Genomic DNA, 27,457 nt, shown 5'->3' with positions numbered 1-27,457 from the left:
CCAACTGGCTCTATATAAGAAACGCAGGCACCGTGCCTGGCCACTGTTAAGGTGATACTCGCGCCGCGATGCGATGTGATTTAACAGTCGTGCGGCGACTTCAGGCCATCTGGCTGTCAGCTGGTTCTATATATGAAACGCAGGTACCGTGCCTGGTCTCTGTTAACGTCACACGCGCTCTGTGATGTGATGTTATTTAACAGTCGTGCGTTGTTTTCAGGGCAGCTGGCTCTATATAAGAAACACAGGCAGGGATTTATGAGTTTGATATGTAAACAAGTCAACAATAAATGGAGCGGAGGGTAAAAACGAGCCGAAACCAACAAAATGTTCGTATGTTTTTTTTGGTTTCAGAAACTGAAATATCGGCTTCGTGAAAGCCATCCATCCCAAAAAGTGCTTATGAAATGAGTTTGGAGGATGATGAATATTCTAGAGAGAATATTTAATAATATTTGCATACTTTTAAGYGAAAACGAATAAAATACACAGGCATACACATTTTTATGAGAAGCCATAACGTTTATTCACAAAAACAAAACACTTTAAATTAAAACATAAAAAAAAAATATTTAAAAACTAGAAACATGCGCCCGCAGAGCCTTAAAGCACTGCGCCTCCTTCAGAGACATGCACTTCTCTTGCAAAAAGTCCCAGCCGTAGCCCAGACTGCAGCGCAATATACTCAAATACCCGCKCGTGCAGCGATAGTAGTACTCACAGCGCTGCTGATATGGAAAATACTCATCTATAGTTGGTTTGCAATGTGGGCGTGGTGACAAAGTACTTGTCGACAGCGAGCCACTAGTAGTCGTTGTAGTGACCGTAGCCTCAGTTAGCGCTTGTTGTGTTGATACCTGCTGTTGCTCCACTGCTTGTGTAGGTTGCACCATAAAAGCTGTGCACTTGGAGCCATCTTCGTCTAGCAAACATTGTTGTTGCTCTGCATCGAAATAAGTGCCAACTGGACATGTATCGGTGAATGACTCTTCGTCTAGGCAGTATATGTATGCGAGGCAATTGTGCTCAACCGCTACAAAAGTGCCTTCAGCGGCATTATTGCACTCCTTGAATGATTCTGCGTGAGTGTTAATAATGAGAATCATAAGTGATATGATTTTTACAAAAATTGTGCGCATTTTAATTTTTTCTATATATTTTGTTTTAATAAAAATTAAATTACTTTCCTTCGCACTAGCAGTTGATTACTTTCTAATGCCTCTGTAGCATTGCCAAGCGTTTATATTTGATGAGTAGAAGGTCGCCACTGGCATCAGCATCTGCAAAAAATTTCAATATCGTTTGTTGACTCTTTAACTGTCATTGATGGATGCTGTTATCTTGCAATTGATTTGACCGATATGTTTCCCATTACATTCAATGAACTATAAAATGTTTCAATTGTGCAGAATAATTTTGGGTCAAGGCCAGAAACAGAGATAAGAGAAAAATAACCAAGTGACATTCTATCTGTACCTAAAAATGTACATATGTATGCACGTATATTTACTTTTAATATGTTCTGTTAGTTAAGGTTCACAATTGAAGTTATTTATGTTTATACATATAAAGTAGTAATTCAAAAATTTGTTGTTTAAAATATTAGTTATTATTGATTCTGTCATTTTTTTATTGAACATAATATATTTAAAATCTTAAATCGAAACCGACAAATAAATTAATTGCTAAACTTAAAGAGGAACACTCTAAACTTGCAACATTGGTCGCTTTTCCTTGGCGTTTAAATTATCATTGGTCATAGCATAGCCGGTGCCACCCTATAAATAGTAAATAAAAACATATACATGAAAAATCTGATTAATTGAGAAATTATTAGCAAACGCACTCTCTGTAAGGGTATAATATCTTTTTCGGATAGTTTCTGATTCGTCAAAGGATGTATCATATCTTTCTTAATTAACTTCTCCACGCATTCCATAGTAACCACATCCCCACTGCCAAAAAAAAAAGGTCTGTCAGATAAGTTTTTCCATATATCACAAATTAAACTCACGTTGGACGCAACACAGCGCAGGGAACAGCATTGCTGAGTACATCGTGTGTTACGGGGCACATGTAACGCGCTTCTTTTGCTATTAGCGAACGGCTACTATCACCATCTTTGATTAGTGTAAATTTTACATTGATTAAATCTTTTACTTTTAAAGGCTTCTCGGAGACGGGACAATAAATGGTTGAATCAGGTTTTTTTGCCTTTGCTGCACCAGCATTTGGACATTCGGAGGGCACCCAGAAACTAGGTAACTTCTTTTCATTGCCATTGGTCATGTTAGAGATGGAGCCACCGGCCGCAGCTACTGCAGCCGCAGAGGTGCTTGGCGTTATAGCAATTACGTCAGCCAATTTTTTATCACTGGCACTCTCATTGACTGGTTTACCAGCGTTTACAAACTTTTCAATGCATTTTTGTTGTTTTAGATTTAACTCCTGCGCGTTTTCCGTCTCCTCAAGCCGTCGTAAACGTTCGAATTCCTTCAATTTACGACTGTATTCATTTTTCTTTGTAATTATGTACTGCAAAATGGCTTCCTTGTCAAAAAGATATCCTTCTTTCGTTATCACTGGATTACGACAAGGTTGTAAAGTTAGAGAACAACAATCGAAGGACTTAACCGAATCTTTTCCAAGACGTTGTGCTTTGGTGCCATAGCCTGATTCGGCTGCATCACGGCGCTTTTCGTTATAAGTATATACAGCACCGGCTGTGCAATTTCGAGCGTGTCGTGTCATGTTTTAAGCAAAATTAAGTATTTCACAGTATTTTATTAGCATTAAACTCGTTGACGTTTTCTTAACATTAATATATTAAGAAATGTGAAAAAAAAACAAAACAATGCTTAGTGCTGCCAAATTTTGTGTAGGTTGAGGATGTAAATGGTGCCAATTTTTCCGAAAAACATATGAATATACATATGTACTAATTTATTTGTTTACACTTTATTTAAAGAAAATGCATAAAACATTATATCACTTCTAATTTATAAAAGAACTAACGACAGAGACACGACTGTTTACTTTATACTATATATGTATAAATGGCTGATCACAACGAAAAATAAATTACCAACTGCTATATTATTATTTACCGTTATATTTTATATGTTATAAAGTTGTTAAAACGTATGTATATAGTAGTTCGGTAGTTCTGATACTTTGTTAATTATATAATGAAAAAAAAAAAAACATTTTCAATTTCATCTTGATAAAATCGTAAGACACAAATGCATAAGAAGGATATAATTCAACAATCTACTTTTTCGTTCTCCGTAACTTGTCGAATACATTCTTCAATTATTCGCAACACCACCTCCTTAGTCTCTTCTGACGTGAATGGACAATTTATAGGTGGTACATGTATGAATAAAGTGCGATTCCTATTTCTATCAAGAGATTTTAGATATATGTATCCACACAAATAATTGCCGACATCATCTGAACTTTGAAGTACCGTAAATGCTTCTGGTTCTACATTTACGCTACTTTGTAGAGCATCGTCAGTAGCAGTTGGCGTACACTCACATGATGCAGCAACCACTTCAACAATTTTTTCCACATCTAACCCACAATGTAAGGTATGATTATTATTCACATTGGTGTTACAATTCACTAAACATGCTGAAGACTTTGGTAAACGCTGGCGCGCATAGTCCGGTCGTGTGAATTTATGATTATAAGCCAATTTCTCTACATGAATGCAACTTGCACTACCATGAACGCCACAATGTATAACAAGCTTTTAAAGTAAAAAGAATAAGTTACTCGCAAGAAATAGCACGGCAGTTTTKCTTACTTGTGGCTTATGTGACCATATTTCTTCGACAGCTTTGTCCACGGCATCATACTCAACAGGTACCTCCCGTTTCTCTAGCTTATAATGGTGACCATGCCAAGTAAGCTCATCTGGTAAAAGACGTACAGCTTCCCAACTGGCATTCACGTCTTCATGTCCAACAAATGGTCCAAATCCAGTTACTATAATTAAGTTTTTGTTAGCTTCCTCCGCAGCAACTCCCGACTTTACTTGAGGTTGAGTCATATTGTGTGATGCCTTCAGTTGTATCTTCAGCTCTGTTTAAAATTTTATCAAACTCTGCTGTTGAATCGTAATTGCCTTCTTTACTTAATTTATATTAATTTACTACTTTAGATATGATTAAACTTATTTACTTATCCACCCTCCATTTGTTATTGTCAAAACACTTAACCGTTGTGTATCAAGAAGATATTAAAAACCCCCAAAGTTATTTTAAACGGTTCACGAAAGGTTAAGCTCTTGATACAACTCTGACTTTTGGCATTTCGGCAGATATGTCAGAAGAAATGTCATTTGATTTTTGTTATCATTTTTTTTTATACCTGACCATTTGTTTGACAGTAATACAGATTCTTTATTTCACCGTGCAGGTTTCCGTCTATTGAATAAATAAAAATCGGACTTCGTACTTTGGTAATTCATTTAATTTTAAAGAAAATATTTATTAAAATAATACACATTGAGTAATAGTAATAAATTTTTTTTATAAAGCGACTGTGGTTGAAGAGTGCTGCGGGTATGTATGTTCACATATCGTTCCTTCAAGCAGTTGATAAATCACTGTAAATCAATAAACTATATGAATAATTAAATAATTCTAGTAATGAGACGATAAATGCGTGGGCAGTGAAAGAAGGAGGCAACAAAACAATCGTAAACTATACTAACTAAATAAAATCAAAGTAAGTATCATTTGTATTGATTGGTGTGTGCAAAATGGGTGGATAACTAATAAGTATATTTAAACTACTAAGGAAATAGTAATATCCATTGCACTTTGTACTCTAATTTAAAATTTCTGATTTAATAAAATAAGTAATTTCCATTGCAGCAAAAGGGATTTTAAGAGAATACTTGAAGGATTTTCGGAACACCGTTTAGCGTTAAACAACAACAAAAAATGTTCAGCCGACTACGTGATTTCGCCACACGTCACCGACGAAAATTTTTAGTAACAGGCGTGTTAGTTGGAGGCACATACGTAGCTATCAAATATGCACAGCGAAAACTTATTGAATATCAAACGCGACAAGCTCGCGAATTTTTCGAAAAGACAAAGCGTATGCAACATTTTGAAACGACAGAACATACCTGCAATAAGGTAATAATTGGAATGGGCACAGAATTATATGCAGCCATAATACGTGAATGCAATACCAACGCATTGCTGGATCAACTTCGTCAGAATCCACCGAATAAACTAGAATTGTGGGAAGAAATGAAGATAGTCGCGTTCACGCGTCTGACAACATTCATTTATGCTTCATCGATGTTAGTCATTGCCTTGCGTGTACAAATGAATTTGCTTGGCGGTTACTTATACCAAGACGTCACGTTGGAAAGAAAACAAATCGCAGAAGAACTGAAACAACAGTATCTCTCACTCATTGGTTACTTCATACATGATGGTGGCTTAAGTGAGCTAATACGTGTAATACGTGCCAAAGTTCTTGTTGTTATGAAGACATTGCCGCTGTCGAAGCGTTTTAGTCTTTCAGATATAGAACAGCTCTTCTGGACGCTACAAATGGCCATCAATAGCGATGTCGGCGATCCCATTGCAAAAATGGCGGCGTACTTATTGCCGCCACAAATGCCAGAATATAATACAGTGGGACCACTACTGCAAAAAATGTACAATGAAACCTTAGACTTGTTAGAGAGCGACGATGCTTCAAGTGTTTGCTCGAACAGCATCTGTCGAGGCTTTTCCTTGACGGTAGATGCCATTGCAGAAAGTATTGGCGAGACATTATCGCAAGCGCAAAAGGCTACAGCAAGCGAAGAAAATAAAACCACACAAAAAGGCGATGGTGGCGACGTGGCAACTGCGAATAGTGTACTCGGCATAAACAGCGTAGAAATGGCGTTAGCTAAACTTATACCGATTGTAAGCGGTTTAACGTCCCAAGGATTCGATGAAAAATCACGTCCACAGAATTTAGCGACCTCGTTGATCACATTTTATATGGTTGATGAGAAGAGCAAAGTATTTGGTGCGAATGTGTATGAAACGTTTAGCTCCACATAAATATATTTATTGTGAAATGTAATACAATAAATAGGAGGCCTTTGAAGCGCAAACCTATTTTTGACTGTTTGAAGAAAATTTAAGTTTTTAAATGTTTTGTTTGCAATAGCAAAAATGTACCTATAAAAGCTTGTAACTTTAAAACTAGCTTTTAATGACGACAGCAGTAAGCAAGATAACAAGAAAATTTTGTGAAGATTAGTTAGACCGCAGTAGAATTTTATAAATTCACTAGCGCAGATGCATTGAAAATGGTATTAGGGTAAAAATAGATTGTAACATTATATGTACTCAAATTTTCAGTAATGTTAAACGAAATAAGCCGTCATTCAAACAAATTTGTATAAAATACTTAAGTGCTACACAATATAACATTTTAATCGTTGAACTAAACAACGCTGCAGTGAATTGTAAAAAATAGTTGAGCATTTTTTTTATGAAAAAGCATTCATTCCAAAAAATTCATACATATGTATCGCAGAAGGAACTGTCCATGATAATTTATTTATTGCTATAATTTTTTTAACGGATGTGTATTACATATGTAACTTATTATTTGGCGCTATAAATTTTTAAATAAAATATGTATTATATAAATCAATACATGTATTTATATATCGGCGTATTTTTGTGACTGGGAAATATATTTAAACTTAAATTTATAAAATCACTTGCTGCCACGTCTTTTATTGGTAAATGGGGACGTTTTTATGAACGGCAATGGTTTGGTAGTTTCTTTCGAAAGTATAACATACTTTCAGGTTAATTATATATTAAATGCAACACCATGTTATTATGTAGTATTTGGTTCTTCGGTATATGTGTGCAGTAGCTGTAATAAGCACCTAGAGAAATGCAGTATTATTGACWGTTATTGATGTCTTGACCGGAAAAAAATATATATAGTATGCTGTGGTTATATACACCCGACTACCGTGAGCATATTGTTCGACCTCAATGAAAGTGTTCCCACTGTGATAAGTAATCGAAATAGACCCATAAAGCTATACAAAATACAAAAAGACAATATTGTTGTTCTTGTAGCGGCAGAAAACATTCCTGAAGTAATTTCAAGAAATGGTGCTGAGTTGAGAGTTGAAATTTGTGGATAAAAAGCCTGGTCCGTTCCGTTTACTTAGACGCGACTGTCGTGGGAACGAACAATAAGACAATCTCAATGCGATAACAGCTGAACGAAAGAGTTTTTAACCACCAAGGCCTTCTATTTGCGCCGAAAACTCTACTATTAATATGTACGAAGTGGAATAAGTCCTCATTATTGTCAATAAAAATGCTCAATTAAATATTAATTTTGTTATTGTTGTAACGGAACAGTTGTCGTTGCAACGGCAGAATTCTGCCGAGTTGATAGTCCTTGGCCGGATAAAAATCCGGGTTCGTTCCGGTTTTCATAGACCCGACTGTCGTGGGAACAGTCCTTAAAGCCGGTTAAAAATCCAGTTCCATTTCGGTTACTTAGACCCGAAAGTCGTGGGAACCGTTTTTTTCGGTTCTATGGACCCAACTGTTACCCATATTGTACGTGTACTAAAACCTAAATATATTTAAAAATAATAAACAAACCAAATTCTATTTATTAAAATATTGATAAAAATTATCAATACAAATTAATATAATTTTTTAAATATATTTTTTTTGTTAGTTTTATTCATAGTCAAACCCTCGTGTTGTTCGACCAAAATACGCCTAAAAAAATTAATATCAACAACTCGCAACAGAAAACAACAGTGGCGACTGGGAGACTTCGAAGACAACAGCGACGACGCCGCTCTGTCTCTCACAAAAGAAAACACAAACGAAAAAGGACATCAGCGCAGACAACACACAGCGCACAGCACACAACCAGCCAAAAGCGCGCTGCAGCAGCTGATATCGCTGAATTGTTGTTTTTGCCGCTACAATGGGTTGGCAGGGTGGCGCAGCGTTGAAAGGCAGCAAGCAAACAAGCAATAACCGTTAGATAGGATATACATAAACGTTTGTGCGTATATACACAGAGCGCGGTGCCGGCAGAATTGCGCTCAGCAGAAATAGAATGACAGCTGTGCCAAAGCTACAACGGCGGCGAGAGTTGACATGTAAGCAGCGAGCGAATATCAACGAACGGCCAAGCCGAGCATTAAACGGCAAATTAAAGTCTCTGTAGCTGAAGGAAAATTCAGTTAGAAAGTTACGTGAAAAGTCGCCACATCGGCAAGCATTAAGTACGCGTTGCGCGCATTTACTGCAAAAAATATCCTGTGCGTTGTGGTAACAATCAAAAAAAAAAAAAAATTACAGTGTGAAAAGCTAAATTTTGCAAAATCTTAACACAGCGTGTGCATTGTAAAACGGACGGAAAATGAAGAGTTGAAAACATATAAAGGCGAAAGGCGAAAGAGTCTACCTTGAAAATTCTAAAGCACATCCTTAAGTGAGTGATAAAAGTGTACGAGTATGTATATATGTACGACAAGAAAATTACACACATACACCTAAACGTATGTATGTACATGCACATGCACGCAAACAACGCAACAACGAGCACACACATATCGCTGTGTATACTTTGAAATAGAAAACAAAAAACTACATGTAAGTAAAATACGCTGCCAACAAAACATATTCCATAACTAAAAAACAGAGAGAAAAAAACAAAAATTGAGGTTAAATATTTAGCACTATGTAAACAGAGCAGTGATATTAATAATTTAAGTCTCATAACCTATCCTGAGGGTTGGATAATCACCAAAAATACAAGCACACGCACACACATGTATAAATACATTTACGTATAGAGTYGTGTGCATGTACAAATGCCAATAAGGTAAATGTGGCAGTCAAGCGGTGGACGGCGAACGGCAAACGGTGGGCGCAGGATCAAAGGCAGCCGCGTACGCCACACGCCACACGCCAGCAGCCAATTTCAAGTTTTTAACCTTTACAATATCGATTACCCAAAAATGGAGTAAAAATAAAAACAACAAGAACAAAACACTGCTTTGCKCTGCATTAGTTAGTCATTTGCCACCTTAAAGCAAGCGCGACATGTGGCAAGAAGTCGAAAAGGCAAGCAGTGACTGCAGGCACACGTACATATATATATACACACATGTATATGTATAATACATTCCAGTATGATGTTTGTTTTGTGTGTGTATGTAAGTTTGTACGATTACAAATGATCACATTGTGCTTTATTAAACAATAACTCACACACATATGAGTATGAGCTTAGTTAAATAAATTAAATATATATKCATATGTATGTATTTATGTAACTATGTATGTATATGCCTTTAAAGGACATATGTATCGCGTGGGTGGTGGCTTACAGTGTTCGTAATTTCTTATAAACTCGCGTTTAGTGCGTCAAATGTGTTTGTTACTTCCTAGTAAATAATTTTTTGTTGGTCAAACAGCATTTTTACATATTTAGATGTGTGTATTTATTGTATATATAGTTGTAGACGTTTGTTTGTGCTTTTGGTGTTTACTAGACGCGTTGTCGCTTCACATTGCCTTTTCTACATACATACAAAACGATGTGTGTTAACCGCAATTTACTTAGTTCAACGTTATTTTCTTCAAAAGCTGCCATATCTTTTAGCAATTTTTGTTTTTATGTAACAATATGTATGCTGAATGTTAGTTCGGGTGTTATTTCCAATTTTTTATTATTTAATAAAATAAAATAAAAACTTCAACTTAATGCCTTCACAAAAAAAAATATGCCTTACAGCGACTTTGCTCGGTCAGTTTGTAGGGCAGCTACATGTTATAGTGACTCGATCTGAACAATTTCTTTGGAGATTGCAGTGCTACCGTGGAAAAAAAGTAATGCTAAATTTCGTGAAGATATTTAAATTAAATTAAAAAGTTTTTCATACAACGACATGAGCTTGATCGGTCAGTTTGTATGGCAGACATACACTACAGGGATCCGATTTAAACTATTTCTTCGCAGATTTCTCCATTACCTTAGACAACAATCAATATCAATTTTTGTGACGGTACCTTAGCAAATAAAAACAAGTTCCGTACCAGGACTTAAGTTAGATCCGTCAGTTATGACAGATGTGCTGCTTCTTAGGGAGAAAAGAACATATGCAAAATTTCAGACCGATATTTTAAAAACTGTTAGTCCTTGAGTATACAGACAAACGGATATGAGTAAATCGACTCAGCTCGTCACGCTGAGCCTTACAAATACGCTCATATCTCCGAAACTAGTTGTCGGTTCAACTTCAAGTTTACGGAATATATTTGCAAATATATGCGGATTCGATATACTATATATGCAAAAAAATCAAAATTTCGAAATACACATGAGGATATAACCCTTTAGACGAAGTAGGCGCTGCAATGTTGATATTTCAAGAACAATTATAAATAGTAAATAAATATTAATAGAAATAACCAATATAATAAATTTTAGATATTTCCTTGATTGCAAAAATTTTTAGAAGCATTTCTTATTTGAAAAACATACAAATGTGGAAAAATACATATTTTACATAAAAACTGATTTTTTCCTTTTTATAAATATCACTCCAAAATTAAATTTTCGTACTTTATTGCTTTTCACTTTCGCCACGACTTCCATAATAATTATTTATTTATTTATATTTTGTTTATTACTTAATTATATTTTATTGTCATGTCATTTTTGTTTCGCCGTTGAAACCTACCCTTTAGGGTCATAAAACATAGCGGGCTCCCAGCCATATTTGTTATCAACGTAATGAGCCGAAAGCAATTTTAGCTAAAATGCTTCAACAACAAAAATAATTTTAAAGTTTAAAGCCGCTGCAGTATCGATAATTGCTTTTTAAACATTGTCGTATGTAGTATCTATTGGTTTTTTTTTTTGCTTTTTTTTTTTTTTGGATCTCAATTTGTTGTGGCGTAATTGCGACTAATTGGTAAGCCGATAAGCTGRTAAGCTTCACTTATTTAACTCGCATCATAATGATAAGTAAAGCTTAGCTTGTAGCACGTCGTGTTCAAAATTCCCGCAAAGTAGTATTTCGCATAGAAAGTGAAAACAAATATCGTCCAGGGATAAATTTATAACTATTTCAATATTATCACTGCCCACTGCTGGGAGACTTCAATTGCAAAGCTTATTTTGTACAAGGGTGGAGATTCCGCCACGGAACCTTGTTTAACAGACGAGAACTTAACTCACAACTAAAGGTACATACTTATGTTAATTTTTAGAGTGTAGAGATCAAAGGGATCTAGAAAAAGAAAAATGTTAGCTTTGGCTGCAACGCAGCTATACCCTTCACAAGTGCATTTTTATAGCTTAAGTGGATATAAAAAGAAATGTTTCATGATTTTGATCGGTCAGTTTGTATGGCAGCCATATGCTATAATGATCCGATGTGAACAAAATATTTGTGAGATTGCAATAAGTTCTGAGATAGTAATCTGTACCAAAATAAATTTTCATACTAGGATTTGAATTTGGTTCAGTCAGTTTTTATAGCAGCATAAGTTGTTCGATATCGGCGGTTCCGACAAATAAACAGTTTCTTGGTGAGCAAAAAACGTGTGCAAAATTTCAGGATCTTATCTCAAAAACTTAGGGACTAGTTCGCGTATATAAAGGCAAACAGGCAGACATAATGAAATCGACTTAGCTCTTCACGCGAATCATTTCTATTTTTATAAACATAWAGACTTTATAAGGGTGAAAAAAATCGTGGCAAACTTCATATANTTCTATTTTTATAAACATATAGACTAAATAAGGGTGAAAAAAATCGTGGCAAACTTCATATACTCTATTCAGGTCCATAGCCTTAAATTCTTTCTAAATCGTGCTTTGCTTCTAGGGAACTCCATTAAGAGTCAACGTAGATAGATTCCTATGTTACGATAMCGATATTGCTTTTTTGATATCGCTATTCAGGTATTTAAAATAATAACTCGAATTTATAACGTTATCCCAGCCTTAATATGTCAAATAAGTGCTAAGTTGTTTGGCGTAGGTAGATAAAAAGTTAGGTGGTGTGTCATCCGTCATTTTTTTATCCACTCAATGCAGCTTACTCTTGACAGCTTAACAATGGCAATAATGCTTCTAAAATATGACGCTATTAACTGTAGTCAGTAAAACCGTCAATTTACTCTTACTCAATTTATTTAAATACACAACTTTCGCCAGCTAGAAAAKTAGGTAATTATTGGAAAAGGTAAAAAAAATTAGCAGACGAACTAATGTTGTTGTCGTTGTGGTTATCCAGTCCCCGCTTGAGTGGCTAGGTTCGAGTTAGTTGTCATCCAAGTCGTTTAACTCCAGCACCAAGAAATGGGCTGTTTCGACGGGTTCGGACCATATGAAGAGGGGTATTAGATGAGTGTGAATCAGTGGGCATGTATAGATATGGTTATAGTCATGTCATATGGGACTCAATGCCTCGGGATTCTCGCGGCAACTTCAGCTCTTGTCGGTGAGCGTGTTAATAATTTATTACAGTAGCGGCAGAATGAAGCCGAATTGACAGTMMTTGATCGGATAAAAAAATTCGGGTCCATTCCGATTACGAAAACCCGACTGTCGTAGGAACGGGATATTGTGTTAATAGTTTCACTGTGAATGCTGTTCAGTGGCGTCGAAAATTGTGCTCGTCCAAAATTGGTTCGGCATATTATACCAGTTCGTCGAAGGATTAGAGAAATGCTCTCCTGGTGTTCCTAGGAGGCGACTACGCTTCAAACAAGTGAGTGTAGGGATAGTTTCTGTGAAAACATTCGAGCAGAAACTGCTTGGAGCGAAGTATGTTATATTCAGGCCGCTCTATGTACATGTTCGATGGGTGACAACAGGAGACACCCTGTATTAATTCGGAACAAGGTACTCTGGCAGATTTGTCTCTTTTCCATCCGTATTTTGCTGCATCCAGGCGACCAAATTGGGGTAGCGTAGTTAATGACCGGCCGGCCGATTGATTAGTATGATGCCAAAAACGTCTCTTTGTCTTTGTCGACTGACTCAGTTTCTAAAGATGTGCCGTAACACCAACAAACTTCGGTAAAACCCGAATTCTATCATCTTGGAATTGAAAGATACTTTCCTTATACATTTATTTTCCTCAAAATTCTTAAGTGTAACCAATCATTTAGCACGCAAGACGTRGAACATAAAACATAAATTAAATGCGAGTAGGTCCACCAAAAACATACCTACTGTTTGTCAGATTTGTGTATACATATGTATGTACAGCTGCGGTACATTCTTAGTAGTGTACAGCCGTAAAAGAGGAACTGATAAAGTAATAATCAAAAAATGTATGTGTAATTTCTGCGGTTTTTTATTTTGTCTTTCAAATCGGATATTGTTTTTTATGAAATTAATATTTAGTTACTTAACCTTTATTTTTTAGTATTGCAGCAAAGCGTCGTGGCTGTCAACAAGTTTTTAGCAGCTTTCATTGGAAATAGACTCCCATGCGTTTTTCACAGTCTCCCATAGTTGCGTGGTTGATATTGACTTACATCGGGYAACTGCCTCCTTGACATCAGCCCACAAATTTTCGATGGGGTTTATGTCTACAGACTGTAGCGGTCATACCATTACATTAACATTGCTTTCCTCAAAACATCTTTCATCGCGCTGGCACGTCCAAACAAGCGTCATTGCTTCACGGGCAYATAGCAGCATGGTTTCCGGGAGTATTTCGGCATACGAATCTCACCAGTCATGTTTTCCATAATCCAATGAATCGATMAAGAACGTGATGCCCAAACCATGATATTCGCACCTCCATGTTTCACCGGTTTTTCAGCAGGTATTCGGTATTGAGTGGACGTCTTACATATTGATGCCATCCCTTCTCATCATACTCAACAAGCTTCGATTCGTAAATAATAACGGCACTTTTCATAAACTGTGCGCATTCAGGTTTTTAAAGTGATTAACAAAAACAAAATAATGCCTAGCACTACTAACAATTTGACCGGAACTGTACGTAGCCGCATATGGTCAACATACATAGCTGCTCGCATAATAGCTACTCCACGCAGGTTAAAGTTTTTGTCCAAGGCTATGTGCTCGGATAACTTTAGTGGGCGTTATTGGCTAACATCAACAAACCCACGTCCATGCATTCTTTGTTCGGTGTGTGCAATGCATGCAAGAAGTAATTGAAATTTAATTAAAGTGCACTTGGCAGCCATATCTCACTCGAGGGTCCAACTCACTCAGCATTCATTTCGAAGCGTTCTTCGAACTTATATGCGCTCGGTGTATACCTAGAGGATTATTATTACTGTTATGTTATATAAGAGATGGCTGTGATTATAGCGAATAAATTATATTTTTTGTGTGCAATCAGTGGCAATATATTCTTTAAAATTTTCCCGTTTATAAATGTACATACATACATAGATGCTGATTATTCTATGATTATCGGATTTAATGTATATTTAAAGAGTTTTTCTTTTAAAATATGTATATAAGAATATAGGAGATGTCCGATAATTATCGATTTTAATGATATCGATTTTATTTATTACAGTCGGAGTTGACGTATATCTAAAATGTACTTTTTACATATTTAAAAAAATTTAGTATAGAGACGTTCGATATTTATTTCAAATGTATCAATTTTATTTATAATTATCGGGGTTAATTTGAACTTAAAATATAGTATTTTTACATTTCTCAAATCATATAATAATTCAGTGATGTTCGGTATTTATCGATTTCAAACATATCGATTTTATTTATGATTATCGGAGTTAATTCGTACTTAAAATTTAATTTTTTTGGCATTTCAAATCAATAATTAAGAGACGTTCGATATTTATCGATTTTTATATATATAATAATCGATATTTGGTAAAAATATCCAATAAAATTATTCAGTTATAGATGATTCAATTTTTTTTAATGATGATCGGATATTATGATTGTGATATTTCAAATTAATAATTCAAAACCGTTCGGTACTTATCTATTTATACTGATAATAATCGATATTCGATAATATTTATATAATGAACGTTAGTAAGTTAAAATATTCAATAATATCTATTTGAGGGTTGAAACGCAAGTTCAGATAACGATTTCACGCACAATAATTTGTGTATCGATATCGAATCTTATCACATACTCATTTTAATTCTCTTGAAAGCTATTATTTCCAAAAAGGTATAATTCAATTTAAGAATATCGATATTTACTTTATTATTCAAGGTATAAATGTAATTAAAAGAATATGTTAAAGACGCTTAGAATTGTTATCGATTGCCTATAATATATCGGCACACATCTCTAATGTGCACGCGTTGTATCCATACTCAAACACATAATATATATGAAACCGTATACATACATTTCACACACATGCATCCACTTTCTTATGCATGCTCATGCGTTTGTAAGCTTCCCCTTGTTTTTGTTTCTTTATTTGCCTCCAACGCTTTTGTTTTTGCCACCAGTCTTATTGTTTTTCTTCGTGCAGCGCGCATATCTATACAAGAGTCAAGTGTTTTAACTGGTGATGAGCAGAAGATGGTGAGGTCGACCGTTGTTGGGCGGTGTGCAGTAAAGTTTTAACAATATTTATACCACCAAGGAGCCCCGCTGCACCAATTTTGCTAAGACAAGCTGTGTAGCCTTGTATTGCGCTTGTTGCTTTTGTTGCCAACACAATGGGTGCAGTGTAGCAGCAGCTATTGCGATATTATATAAAATATTTGCAACACACCCACTCAAAAGTTGACGAACTCATGTGCGAGTCATTACCCAAGTTATTATAAGTCTGAGGGTGTTTATATGGCATACACGGGGTTGGGAAGTGAACGCTATTAACTTGCAACCGAATACTGAAAGTTTGGGTTTTGCTTCGGCATTTTTATAATATATACGTGTATACATATATTTTTACTTTACTTACTTCGAAAGTGCCGATATCAGACCACTATACATATAGCTGCCATACAAATTAAAGGATCAGAATCAACTTCTTGTACAGAAAGCTTTTTCATTCGACTAGATATATTCACTAAATATTACCCAAAACAATGAAGCAATATCCAAAGAAATAGTTCAGATCGGATTACTATAGCATATAGCTGTCATACAAATCAAATCAATTTTTTGTATAGAAACGTTTTTATTTATGAAGATTATTATAGCTTCCGTGCAACCGTAGTTTTTTYTTGTTTTTTGCATTCTCAATTAGARCCACATGCACCACCCTATATACCAATTACTTACACTTTGGTTGTGTCATCTTATGCATTGTACTCTGCGACAAGTTTTATTGATAAAATAATTATTTAAAAGTGCCCTCTACTTTGTATTGATGGTATTTGGTGCGCGTTAATCACACTACAGTTCTATTCTAAACACTTTTGATTACTATCTCTTAGACTTAATACCCATATGGCTTGTTGTGTTATCGACGATTCAAACGGTTAAAACTTCATTAAGCTAATGACACACCATACAGTGCACACGAATGAGGTGAAATACCAATTGTGTGATGTTACGATACAAGAATTAAAAATTGATTAATGCGTTGCATGTTAATGCAGTTATAATTGTAGTGGTATTGATAAACATTTGCGAAACTCAAACTGTATGTGCTAACGTTTCATATGATATTGTGGTACTASGTAAATTGTCGAGACTCTTTAAAATAAAACCCCCTTTTTTCAAAAAGTTGCTTTTTCAAAATTGAAAACAACAAACAAAAGAGTATCATGGGCCCTAATCTGAAAATTACGGCGGAGTTCTAAAATAGGGCTTTGTCATGGGAGAATCGGTCCAATAATTCGGTATAATAAAGTCCTGTGACGATTTCAATCTTCTCCAGGCAGTCTATTTAGATTACCGCTTGTGAATCTCAACATCTTTCTCGCCGATAGCTCAGTTTTCGGTCTTCGGTCAGAAGCTCCGGTTGAAATCCACTCGAACCAAATCGACTATTTCCTGGACTCTCTGTCTTCAACCCTGTGCTCATTTCGCTCTTCTCCTGACAGTCAATTTAGATCGACGCTTGGAAATCCCAACATCTTTTTAGCAGATAGCACAGTATTCGGTCTTTTTGCGATCAGAAGCTCCGGTTGAAGTCCACTATTTCGACTATTCCTTGGTCTCTCTGTCTGTGATCAGTTTGCTTCATCTCCAAGCAGTCAACTTAGATCACCCYTTGTGAGTCCCAACACCTTTCTGACCGATAGCACAGTCTTCGGCTTTTTCTGATTAGGAAACTATTTCCATTATTCCATTTTCTCTGGTGTATCTGGTGGATTGTACCCTTGTAAACCCATAATGTRTGCCAAGGAATTCAGTCCATATAGAATTCGATTCCGTTTATTCATAACTAAATACAGCACAATCTATTCATCACTGAAATCAATAAGCTCTCGCATCCTTTACATGTTAATCTCTTGCTATTTACAAACACACACACACACAATAACAAGCAATCAACAAACGGCTCAGGAGAAAACTGATAAATAAATACACATATGTATAGGTGCCTGTGKCTGTGTGTGCTCACATCACAGCAACGCATCAATGAAACCACAAATCGAGTATGTGCATTCCGCAAATGTGAATAAGGGGACAAATTAAAAAGAATATAAACAAAACAACTTTAGCGACAACTAAGTCATCCCAGTGCACTTATAAAAACACTTGAGTACGCTAAAGTGGAAAAAGGCTGCGGATGCATAACTATAAAAATGTGTAGATATGTTCACGCATACACACCCACATAAGTGGTTGGAGCGAACAATCAACCTGATTACCTGGAAAATGTGAACGCAGTTTTCCAGCACCAACTAACTAACTGTGAGCATACTAACACTAACTAACACTTAACACACTGGTGGGCACAACCTGTGCTCTCTTCCTATAGACGTGAAGTGACGTATACGCCATGTAGATTCCCTTTTGATGCAACCAAATTAAAGTTTGCACAGGAAAATGTGACGCGAAAGAAAACACTTAAGCGCAAAACCCCAATATGAAGTGGCACTACTTAGGACTGCCATGTAAATATATAGTCGTACATGTCTACATACATATATATTTGTGTCTGTATGTTTCCAAGCCTGCTTATTTATATGACAAGCACTGAGCTACATGTGGCAATTTGGCACGTATATTTTTTTACTTATACACACACACACACTTACAAAGGCATATGTTTGTGTACATTTGTAAGTACACGGTTATCTAAACACTTCCGCTGCAATTGCGAAAAATAGGTGCACATGCGGATCGCAAGTTAAACCTCATCTTCGGAAGTAGTCCGCAGGCTCAACGGGAGTTTGTGTACATTCAACACAAAATCACTTGCAAATAGAACTTTTGTGACGAAAGTGGCACTTGAGGCCGCTTTTTTTTTGGTCGCATTTCCATTATACCAACACAAAATTGGGTGGAGTGTACTTTGTTCACTTTATAAGTTAGATAAAGTACTTTCTTCATGCTGCACGCTGTTTGCGAATTCCCATTGGTCAAATACAGGTGCTGGCAAATACGGAAACTGTTGACATATTTTTGAAAGAAAAAGGCGAAAATGTTTGGGTGTGAATATATAATGAGTATAATCTCAACAAAATATCAATATAGACAAAAATTACTAATCTACGCATTTGCATGCCCGAGAGATAGAAATGGTGGGATTTGGATTTAATTTGGTATTGGAAAATCAGATTGTATTATTAAGCTATAATTATGTATATGTGATTTGTTAAAGTTCTTATGTGATATGCGATATTTCCATAGTATAATAAATTTTTTGGGCAAAATTCATTTTTTTTTATTCAACATAGTTCCCTTCAAGGGTGATACACTGATTATAGGGTCGCTCACTTTTCGATACCATATTTGTAGTAATATTTGACCTTTGCTTCAAAATAGACCTTAGTTTCGGCGATCACCTCTTCATTCGACGAAAAATTTATTCCCAGCGAGCATTCTTTTGAGCTCTGAGGACAGAAAATATCCGCTGGGGGTATGAATAGGGTGGACAAAAAGCAGTTCGAAGCCCGATTAATGGAWTTTGGCCATCGTTTTGGTTCACTTGTAACACTCGAAACTGGATACAAAACTTTCTGGCTCGGGCTTGAAATGTGGTATTTTTTTATCATTTGTAAAATAGCTATAACTTCGGAAATAATTTAAATTTTGAAAAACCCTTTTAGGGGAATATTTTTGAATATCTAGATTGCTGAATTATGAAAAAAAAACTATTTTTGATTTTTTCAAATTTTTAGAATCCTTCAACTAAAATTATAACAAACAAGTTCTTTGTTCATGAACGTATTTTCTTCAGCCACAGTTTTGAATATATAGAGTTTGATATGAACCGCTTCTTGGGAAGAAAAATTAAAATTTTCTAAACGATATTTCATAAACTGACATTAGTTCGTTTATAAACATACACACGCGTATAGCTAAATTGACTCAGCTTGTAACGTTTATTTATACATATACTATACCTTATAGGGTCTTCGACGTTTTCTTCAGGATATTATAAATTTCGCGGCAAAACGCCCAGCTTAAATTGGAAACATGAACCGARCTCGGCAGCTCTGGAGAATCAATGGCGCCAATGCGCATTGCATTAGAGTTTATAGTAGCTAAAGCAGGGGCTCATGATAACTATTGTCTTCATGTAAAAAGAAATTAAAAAACGTGTTGAAGTCACTCGGTACGCGCGACAACATCTGCAACATGCACTGATTAGAACGTTTGACATTAAGCTTAATGAGCTTTCAGTATTGACATGTAACATGTGATGTTTGTATATATACAGCTATCACATAACACGAGCTCGTTTGCTTTTTATGTAAAGATAGACAGTAACCAAAAAGAATTTAAGTCTAYAAAATATCCCATGTGCGTTTTTAATCTTATCTGTCTCAAAAACAAAAAGTGAAACAATAGTCTGAAAGCATTGAGCAATTGCAGAAATATAATAAACGCCCATAATTTTACGCCTCAAAATATTTTATCACACAGCTTAGCGCGACTTGTGTATTTATACCGTTAATGATGCGCTSAGCCATGTGTAAATAAAACAAATCTCGTATATGCTRTATATAAGTATGTTTGTATGTATATGTATATATCTATATATGTGTTTATAATTTATATTACGACTTCTTTGCATGCCTAAAGCTATAATGCTGTAAAGTTATCTGGATCATTTGTTGTTTTCAGTTTTGAATATTTTCCGGATATTTTTTAGTAATTAGACTTTTTTCTAGGCATATTTCGAAGTGTGTTAAGTGTTTTTGAATATATAATTAAGCTCCTAACCACAACGACGAAATTATTATTATCGACGAAAAGCATTAATTATATTGCTTTTTTCTGTTTTATAGGCATGATCCAAAATAGTTTTCAGGAATATTATAGAGTATAAAAAAATTAGTGGAATTTTAATTTATATTTTTTATTTTATTTTTAAACCCAAACAGACTTTATTGGCTAATCGTTGTAAAAGCTGAATTCTGTGATCGCTCCTGAATATATGCTACATTTTTTTCCGCTGTATTTCTAAATTTACAAAAAATATCTACAACCCTATGTTGCATATTTTATTAAACTGTAAAATAATAAATACATACACACATATGTAATTTATTGCGTAAAGGGTATGAAGTTGGAAGCTAAAGCAGAATACAGCGCATTCTTGCCTGCTCATTCATTTATTACCAATCAGTTGCGTATTTTAAACGGAGCTAAAAGCAGGTTTTCACTATAAACGCTTTGACAATTCGCTAGCAATTACAATAAACTAATTGAAATACTCAAAAATATATACAGTTTTATGAAGTGGTAAATATACATAGTACATATGCTCTTAATAAAAAATATATTTCAATGATTTTTTTACACCAATAAGTTGAAGTTAAATGGAGCGGAAAAAGTCTCTTATATACATACATATATGTACATATATATAATATAAATTTTGGGACATATTCATCCACATAGCGGAAAGTTTAGTGAATATTAGAAGGATTATGCGAATAAAATTTCCAAATGAAAACAATCACATTCAGTAGTGACAGATATATATACAATTAGAATGAGGTGATTTGCACATATTCAATTTCTGTATCAAGACAAATGCTCACGAAATCAGTTATACGCTAGATCAAGATTAACCCGGACTGACCCGAACTGACTCGAACTGATAAAAAATCTGCATTTTCGCATATTTTAATACAAAACTTCAATTCTTCTATTCTATTTTCTTCTTATTATCCGATAGACTCAATCTAATATATACTTTTATTTTATTTTATATAATTAACCATTTTTTCTGAATTTGAAAGAATTACAAACTAAAATTTCGAATTCGGTACCACAGTGTAACAATYGGTATAACAAATGCAAAATGACAATGAAATTCTTCTTATGTAAATATGTACACAGACAAGACATATGTATACATATGTACGCATATAGTTYACATGAAATTTGTTTAATCCACTTAATTTTTTATTTGAATATGAGTAAATAAATAGATTGAAGACAGTTGAAAACGCCTCAAATAAACATTAACTATTTACTTTTAACTCTACCTGCCTGAAGGTTATTAGAATATGATCAAAAGTRGAGCTTTGAGAGTTAAATACAATAATATAGMMCTCATTGGTACGAYTTTTTACGTGGCGGGTCCCAAACCCAGCCCATAACCCTRAGGATGGGAKGTTTCGCCTTCTTTTTTGGCTATCCAATGGATACTTGGTCCAAGACCGGAAGTCGTGAGCTACTGGCCACTCCAAAATGAAGGGCGCTCAGAGAACTTTCCTCATTTGCGTGAACTTCTGCACATTGCTCCAAAAGCGCAAAGAAGAAAGCGGTGTCTACGCCAATAAGGAATAGGAATATAGCCCTTAGTTATCAAAGAAAATGCAACCAATCCTAAAACATATTTTTGAAATTATATTACTCCCAAATGTAGGCTAAATATTTCCATACAAGGGATATTCTAAATTGATAAAAAGAAATACTTTGATGTATATTTGCCCATATGACCTACAATATATATATATATAACTCAAAGCAAATTAGTAGCATACAATAAAATGATTCAAGAATAAATTAATAATTTTCGAATGTTCAAAATTGCCACTAAAATGCCATGCAAAGGCTTTAAAAGCTTCKAAGTATAATTATACAGAAACTCTAATGAAACATTAAATTACTACTGTAGTGCCTTTCAAGCTGAGGTGGCAGGTATTAAGATGACAGCAGATATACTTCAACGAAGTGCGGCTTCTTATTTTTTAAGGAGGAATGCATCCACCTGTTAATTGTATCTAAGCAGAACTGATGAATAGAACTTTGTAGATATACAACGATCTTTTTGATCCGTATTTAGGAGTTCTAGTTAGCACAACGGATGGACGAGCGTCTCTAGCAGTCCACATGGTATCATTCCTCGTCTCACGTGTATCAGCCTCTTTATTTAAGCCAACCTAACCTAAACATTAAGTATGTATATTAGACAATAGACCTAAGGTCACGCTGCAATACTCATCTATTTATCTTAAGCATATTAAACTGAACCTACACAGTAAGAGCAACAAGATTATTTATCCAAATAATTTATTCCAACCAATTAAGCTTATTGCTTTGTAAGCTAGCAGTGTACCAAGGTGTCTGAAACAGCTGTGAGACCGTTTAGAGCAGCAAACAATATCAATAAAAAATAAATAGTACTATATATAATATAATTGAAAAGTCCGCAAATGTTAAGAAAACAGTTATAAATATGTGTGGCATGCCAGAGTCAAGGTGTATTTATGCTCAAAGAGCAGCAATAACTGAGCCAACACAAGCACACATGTATAATGTAATCGCTCCAAAATGTCGACATTCTCTCAGCTTTATTGTATTTATAGGGAAATGAAAAGCATTCTGTAAATGTCGTTGACGAGGCGAGGCGGCGGTTGAGAAGTGCCTTCCAAAGCGGTTCGACAACGAGCTAAAGAACCACACGCTCAGCGGAAAACAGACAAAAAATGCGTCGCCCGAAATTTTCGTTGAAGAAATATTTTTATTTCACACTCTTTTGCGCGCTACTTCTGATATTCGGATTCAATTTGCGGTAAGTCGAAACACACGTCCACCCACACGCAACTGCTTAATTAAATCGTTAAACTTCGTACGCCTTTTAGTGAACATGAAATTTGGAAATCGAAAAGCGCAGCACCACAAGCACAAGCGCGTTCACCAGACGAACAAGCCGTGCAACCTTATACGCACATCGCCATCACTGTGGCGTCGGATGATGAGGCAGGGGCGCTGAGCGCACACGTCGACGACTCGGGCGAAGCGCCTGCGCTTAGCACCAACAACGCGCCACCCATAGACGCTGTAAATAATGAATTGAGCGAACAACAACAGCAGCAACATTTGCATCCAGGACAGGTGCCATTGGAAAACACCGCTGCACGTCCTTGGTTCTTCCGGCAGGGCGAGTACTATCCGAAGCCAGCGCACGCCGCGCCTACGCGTACAGGGCAGGGTAAACGTGGCAGTTATGGTGGTGGTGGTGGTGGCGGCGCAGGCGGCAGTTTGGTGCGTGGCAAGAAGCATGATCCACGCGGTGCTGGACTCTTCCCCTATCAAAACCCGCACAGTGATCGCATTGTCAATCAGTTGATGTATGTGCCGCCGAACTATGAGAAGGTGCGCGCCAGCGGACGACTGAAAATCATACTGCTCTACAATGGACTCGGTCCATGGAATGTAAAGCAAGGTAAACGCAATGCATATAACATTAGTTTTCAAATACTGGCTTAATCGCTTAATTTCAATAAAGGTCGTGATGTCTTCCTACGCTCGAAGTGTCCAGTGGATACCTGCGAACTGACATCGAATCGTGGTCTCGCCGACAAAGCCGATATGATACTCTATAAGGATCATTTTATACCGACTGGGCTGGGGCGACCAGCGAACCCACAGCAGATTAGCATGTTGTATTATCTGGAATGTCCATATCATACGCAAAATGTGAAAGTACCAGACGCCATTAACTGGACGGCCACCTACAGGTAAGCTTCTTTTGAATTCTTACTCCATCTCACCACTGACTGTTAGCTAATGCAACGAGCTTGACTTTAATTGCAGGCGTGACAGTGACATTGTGGCGCCTTATGAGAAATGGGTCTACTTTAACTCGAAAATCAACCAAGTGGAGCAGGATCACAATTATGCCATGAATAAAACGAAAAAAGTCGCTTGGTTCGTTTCAAATTGTGGCGCACGAAATGGACGCCTGCAATTCGCGCATGAATTGCAGAAATATATAGATGTAAGTATTTGGTGTTACTTATTTKCAATTATATGTTATTGTATAGAAARCACCGGCCATAAAAACAGAAGTGACAATGTAAACAAGGCGACTAAGCCAAATATTCTTCATGTACTTTAACAATGTTTTCGAAACATTTAAGCCTTCCCTTGAAATTATATCCTCCGAATTATATCCTTTACTTAACGCTGGAAATTTGTCCAATCGGTGTCCACAGTGCCAGATGCCAGTTTTAGAAGCTATTTCGAAGAAGGCGAAGTAGAAACATTTCAACATTTCCTTCTCGATTTCTGTGCCTTTGCAATAGCTAGACTAAAACACTTCCTATCTCACACCTTGGGACATCCAGGTGAGCTAGCAGGAAGGGGAATAAAAAAGTTAAGTGGATTGAAGATGGCATCAAGGTATCGGATTTAATTAAGGATTAATGGATTAACTGTTCCCTMGTGATACTGAGGATCTGCCATAGAATCTAGTCCACCATTCGTTAGTCGCAGCCTAAAATGCCGGCACCACAAAACTTCAGTTTCTCAGTCGSCWCGAAGTAATACTTAGCCGGCGGTTTCGTGCGACAGTCAAGAGTTGGGAGTAGGCTAGGTTTAGCGAATTAAATTTTCGCATTCCGGCTTTCAATGCTTCTCCATACGATAACAAAAGTTGTCTCATGAAACAGCCAAGTGTATTTCAAATCGAAAACTTTATCGAACTTCCAGCCAGAAAGCGTTAGGAAACTTTTTGGATCTGAAGACTATACAGTTTGTGGATCTGCGCCTGTCACGGTTGCATATATATTCTGCGGTCTAACCTTTTTCATTGTTTTTTATTGCCAACTCTTAATTACTCTATTCTTCTTTTTCATTTTTTTCATCCCTCACCTGACTACAACTCGTCTCTTATGCATTCTTCAACGCACACTTGTGTAGGTTGACATCTACGGCGTTTGCGGCAACTACAAATGTTCGCGCAACACCGCCGACAAATGTTTCGAGCTACTCGATCACGAATACAAATTTTACCTCGCCTTCGAGAATTCCAATTGCAAAGACTACATCACCGAAAAGTTCTTCGTCAACGCACTGCAACGCAATATTTTACCAATTGTAATGGGTGCACGTCCGGAGGATTATGAGGTGAGCTCACCACATCGTTCCTACATCCATGTCGATGAATTCGCCTCGCCCAAAGAATTAGCCGAATACTTGCACATACTCGATAAAGACGACGAACTCTACAATTCGTATTTCAAATGGAAGGGCACCGGTGAGTTTATCAACACGTACTATTGGTGTCGCGTTTGTGCCGCACTGCATGACGAGGAGTCATTACGTAAGCCGCGCTGGTACACGGACGTAAATGATTGGTGGCGCGGCGCCGGCGTCTGCACCAACGGTTCGTGGCGKAATTTTAAGGCGCGCAAGGATGTCATACGCGACGATTAGTGGCGACTGCCATTGGGTTATTGGCTGGCAATTGCAAGCATTGTTATTGAATATGTTAAGTAATAGTTTAAGCCATCTTTATAAAAACACAATACAATACAAAAACAACACATCAAATAATACCGAATTGCTTAGTGGATTGAATGTGGAATGCGGTGTGGAAGTGCGTGAATGGTTATACTCGTACGTATATGCATGCGTATGTATGTGTGCATGTGTTTGTAAGAATGAGTGTTTGTTAGTGTGACGCACAATTCGATGAGGTTAGACTCAGCAGCAGCGGCTAGTGGTTTCTGGCGGTAGGCAGGTGTTGACGGGAAGCTAACCGCTAAAGCAAAAAGCCACAGCCACATGAAACACATGAACATACATACACTTATAAAATTTATAAAAACAAAAACTAAGATAAGAAAATAGTTAGTTTCATCCGCACCGAAGCTATAATACCCTTCACAGGTATATTTCTTATAGCATAAAGGATTTTAAATGATCACTATATTCATTTTGAACGGTCGGTTTGTTTGGAAGCTATACAGGGTTTGTCCGGAAAGTAGTAGGACTGAGTCGATTTAAAAAAATTTAATGAACCAAGCGTTACAATTCTTTAAAAACTTTCAAAATAGGCTACTTCTGCGTCGACGCAGCGCTGCCAGCGCGATTTCCAAGCATTGAAGGCGTCACGGAAGGCATTCTCCGTAATAGACTTGAGAGCCGAGGTGCATGTTGCTTGGATCCCCGCCGTCGTCTCAAAATGCTTGCCTTTCAGCGGCCGCTTCAGGCAAGGAAACAAAAAAGTCCGAGGGAACCACATGTGGTTTGTACGGCGGCTTCAGAAGCGTTGAAGTCCTATTACTTTCCGGACAAACCCTGTATATACGGCAGAAATACAGGCTTGGTTAACTTGGTTAAATCAACTCAGTTTATCATGCTGACTATTTATACTATACATCCATGTATATACTTTATAGGGTCACCTGCTGTGTGTTTAAAACTTCGTGGCGTATTTAATATACCCTGTGCAGGGTATAAAAACAACAACTTGCTTACTTGCATTCGATAAAGAGAACATGAAGATTGTATACAGTAGCTATAGCGATGAAAATTAAAATTTGTAGCAACATTTTTGTATATATGCATGTATGTGTATGTGTACATAGGTATCGGCTTATGGAAAAAATAACGTTAAAAATTATTCAGTGGTGGCAAACGCGTAATTTGCAATTTTTGGTTAATTAATTTTTGTTTTTTAATATAAAAATTGTATAAATGATTTACATAGCAAAGTAAACCGAACTACATGCATAGATGCATTTGATAGCACACACAATCACACATACATATGTATGCAGCTATGTATGCACAAACGAATGTCTGTTGGCGCTTTTTTTACCCATAACAACAACATTTGTGGCGATTTTGCTGAAATTCAAACCGAAATCGCGCACATATGCATACAACATACATTCACACACACTTATACATACATAAGTTACGTGTATTTAGCTTGTAAGCGAATTTTACGCTAAGTTAGGCAATTTTTTTTATAGATGTGCGTAAGTAAGGAAAACAAATATCTGAATTACACAATAGCAATATGTATTTGTAAAATATATATAAA

General features: G+C 36.2%; 5 protein-coding genes across 10 annotated transcripts; 2 read left to right on the top strand and 3 right to left on the bottom strand.

Moving 5' to 3' along the window:
* Positions 1-572: 572 nt before the first annotated feature.
* LOC108971935 lies at positions 573-1,106 on the bottom strand. The gene has a single exon (XM_018938291.1). It carries the CDS (start codon positions 1,104-1,106, stop codon positions 573-575), a length of 534 nt encoding a protein of 177 aa, XP_018793836.1.
* Positions 1,107-1,553: 447 nt separating this feature from the next.
* LOC108972010 (nitric oxide synthase-interacting protein homolog) lies at positions 1,554-3,010 on the bottom strand. Its single transcript, XM_018938433.1, has 3 exons — positions 2,015-3,010; positions 1,847-1,955; positions 1,554-1,778 (listed from the first exon to the last, which is right to left on the bottom strand). Exons 1-3 carry the CDS (start codon positions 2,749-2,751, stop codon positions 1,707-1,709), a joined length of 918 nt encoding a protein of 305 aa, XP_018793978.1. The 5' UTR covers positions 2,752-3,010; the 3' UTR covers positions 1,554-1,706.
* Positions 3,011-3,092: 82 nt separating this feature from the next.
* On the bottom strand, positions 3,093-4,217 carry LOC108972011 (pyroglutamyl-peptidase 1). Its single transcript, XM_018938435.1, has 2 exons — positions 3,812-4,217; positions 3,093-3,754 (listed from the first exon to the last, which is right to left on the bottom strand). The coding sequence occupies exons 1-2, from the start codon at positions 4,055-4,057 to the stop codon at positions 3,263-3,265; spliced, it is 738 nt and encodes a 245-aa protein (XP_018793980.1). The 5' UTR covers positions 4,058-4,217; the 3' UTR covers positions 3,093-3,262.
* A 159-nt stretch (positions 4,218-4,376) lies between these two features.
* On the top strand, positions 4,377-6,687 carry LOC108972008 (peroxisomal biogenesis factor 3). 4 transcript variants are annotated; one of them, XM_018938431.1, is made up of 4 exons: positions 4,377-4,468; positions 4,547-4,571; positions 4,657-4,737; positions 4,887-6,687. In XM_018938431.1, exon 4 carries the CDS (start codon positions 4,956-4,958, stop codon positions 6,084-6,086), a length of 1,131 nt encoding a protein of 376 aa, XP_018793976.1. In that variant the 5' UTR covers positions 4,377-4,468; positions 4,547-4,571; positions 4,657-4,737; positions 4,887-4,955; the 3' UTR covers positions 6,087-6,687. The 4 variants fall into 4 exon arrangements, with proteins under 4 accessions (XP_018793976.1, XP_018793975.1, XP_018793974.1 ...); XM_018938430.1 differs by having other exon boundaries at positions 4,547-4,575; XM_018938429.1 differs by having other exon boundaries at positions 4,547-4,737.
* Positions 6,688-8,290: 1,603 nt separating this feature from the next.
* LOC108971955 (glycoprotein 3-alpha-L-fucosyltransferase A) lies at positions 8,291-26,421 on the top strand. 3 transcript variants are annotated; one of them, XM_018938321.1, is made up of 6 exons: positions 8,291-8,681; positions 22,986-23,191; positions 23,262-23,845; positions 23,909-24,140; positions 24,217-24,400; positions 25,324-26,421. In XM_018938321.1, exons 2-6 carry the CDS (start codon positions 23,106-23,108, stop codon positions 25,837-25,839), a joined length of 1,602 nt encoding a protein of 533 aa, XP_018793866.1. In that variant the 5' UTR covers positions 8,291-8,681; positions 22,986-23,105; the 3' UTR covers positions 25,840-26,421. The 3 variants fall into 3 exon arrangements, with proteins under 3 accessions (XP_018793866.1, XP_018793867.1, XP_018793868.1); XM_018938322.1 differs by lacking the exon at positions 8,291-8,681 and adding an exon at positions 11,198-11,285; XM_018938323.1 differs by lacking the exon at positions 8,291-8,681 and adding an exon at positions 20,840-20,907.
* Positions 26,422-27,457: the final 1,036 nt, after the last annotated feature.

The sequence above is a fragment of the Bactrocera latifrons genome, unplaced genomic scaffold (assembly GCF_001853355.1).
Source record: "Bactrocera latifrons isolate USDA-ARS-PBARC rearing strain unplaced genomic scaffold, ASM185335v1 scaffold_37, whole genome shotgun sequence".
Taxonomy (NCBI): Eukaryota; Metazoa; Arthropoda; class Insecta; order Diptera; family Tephritidae; genus Bactrocera; species Bactrocera latifrons.
Note: the sequence above shows the minus strand (reverse complement) of the source record. Positions and strands in the feature narration are given on the sequence as shown.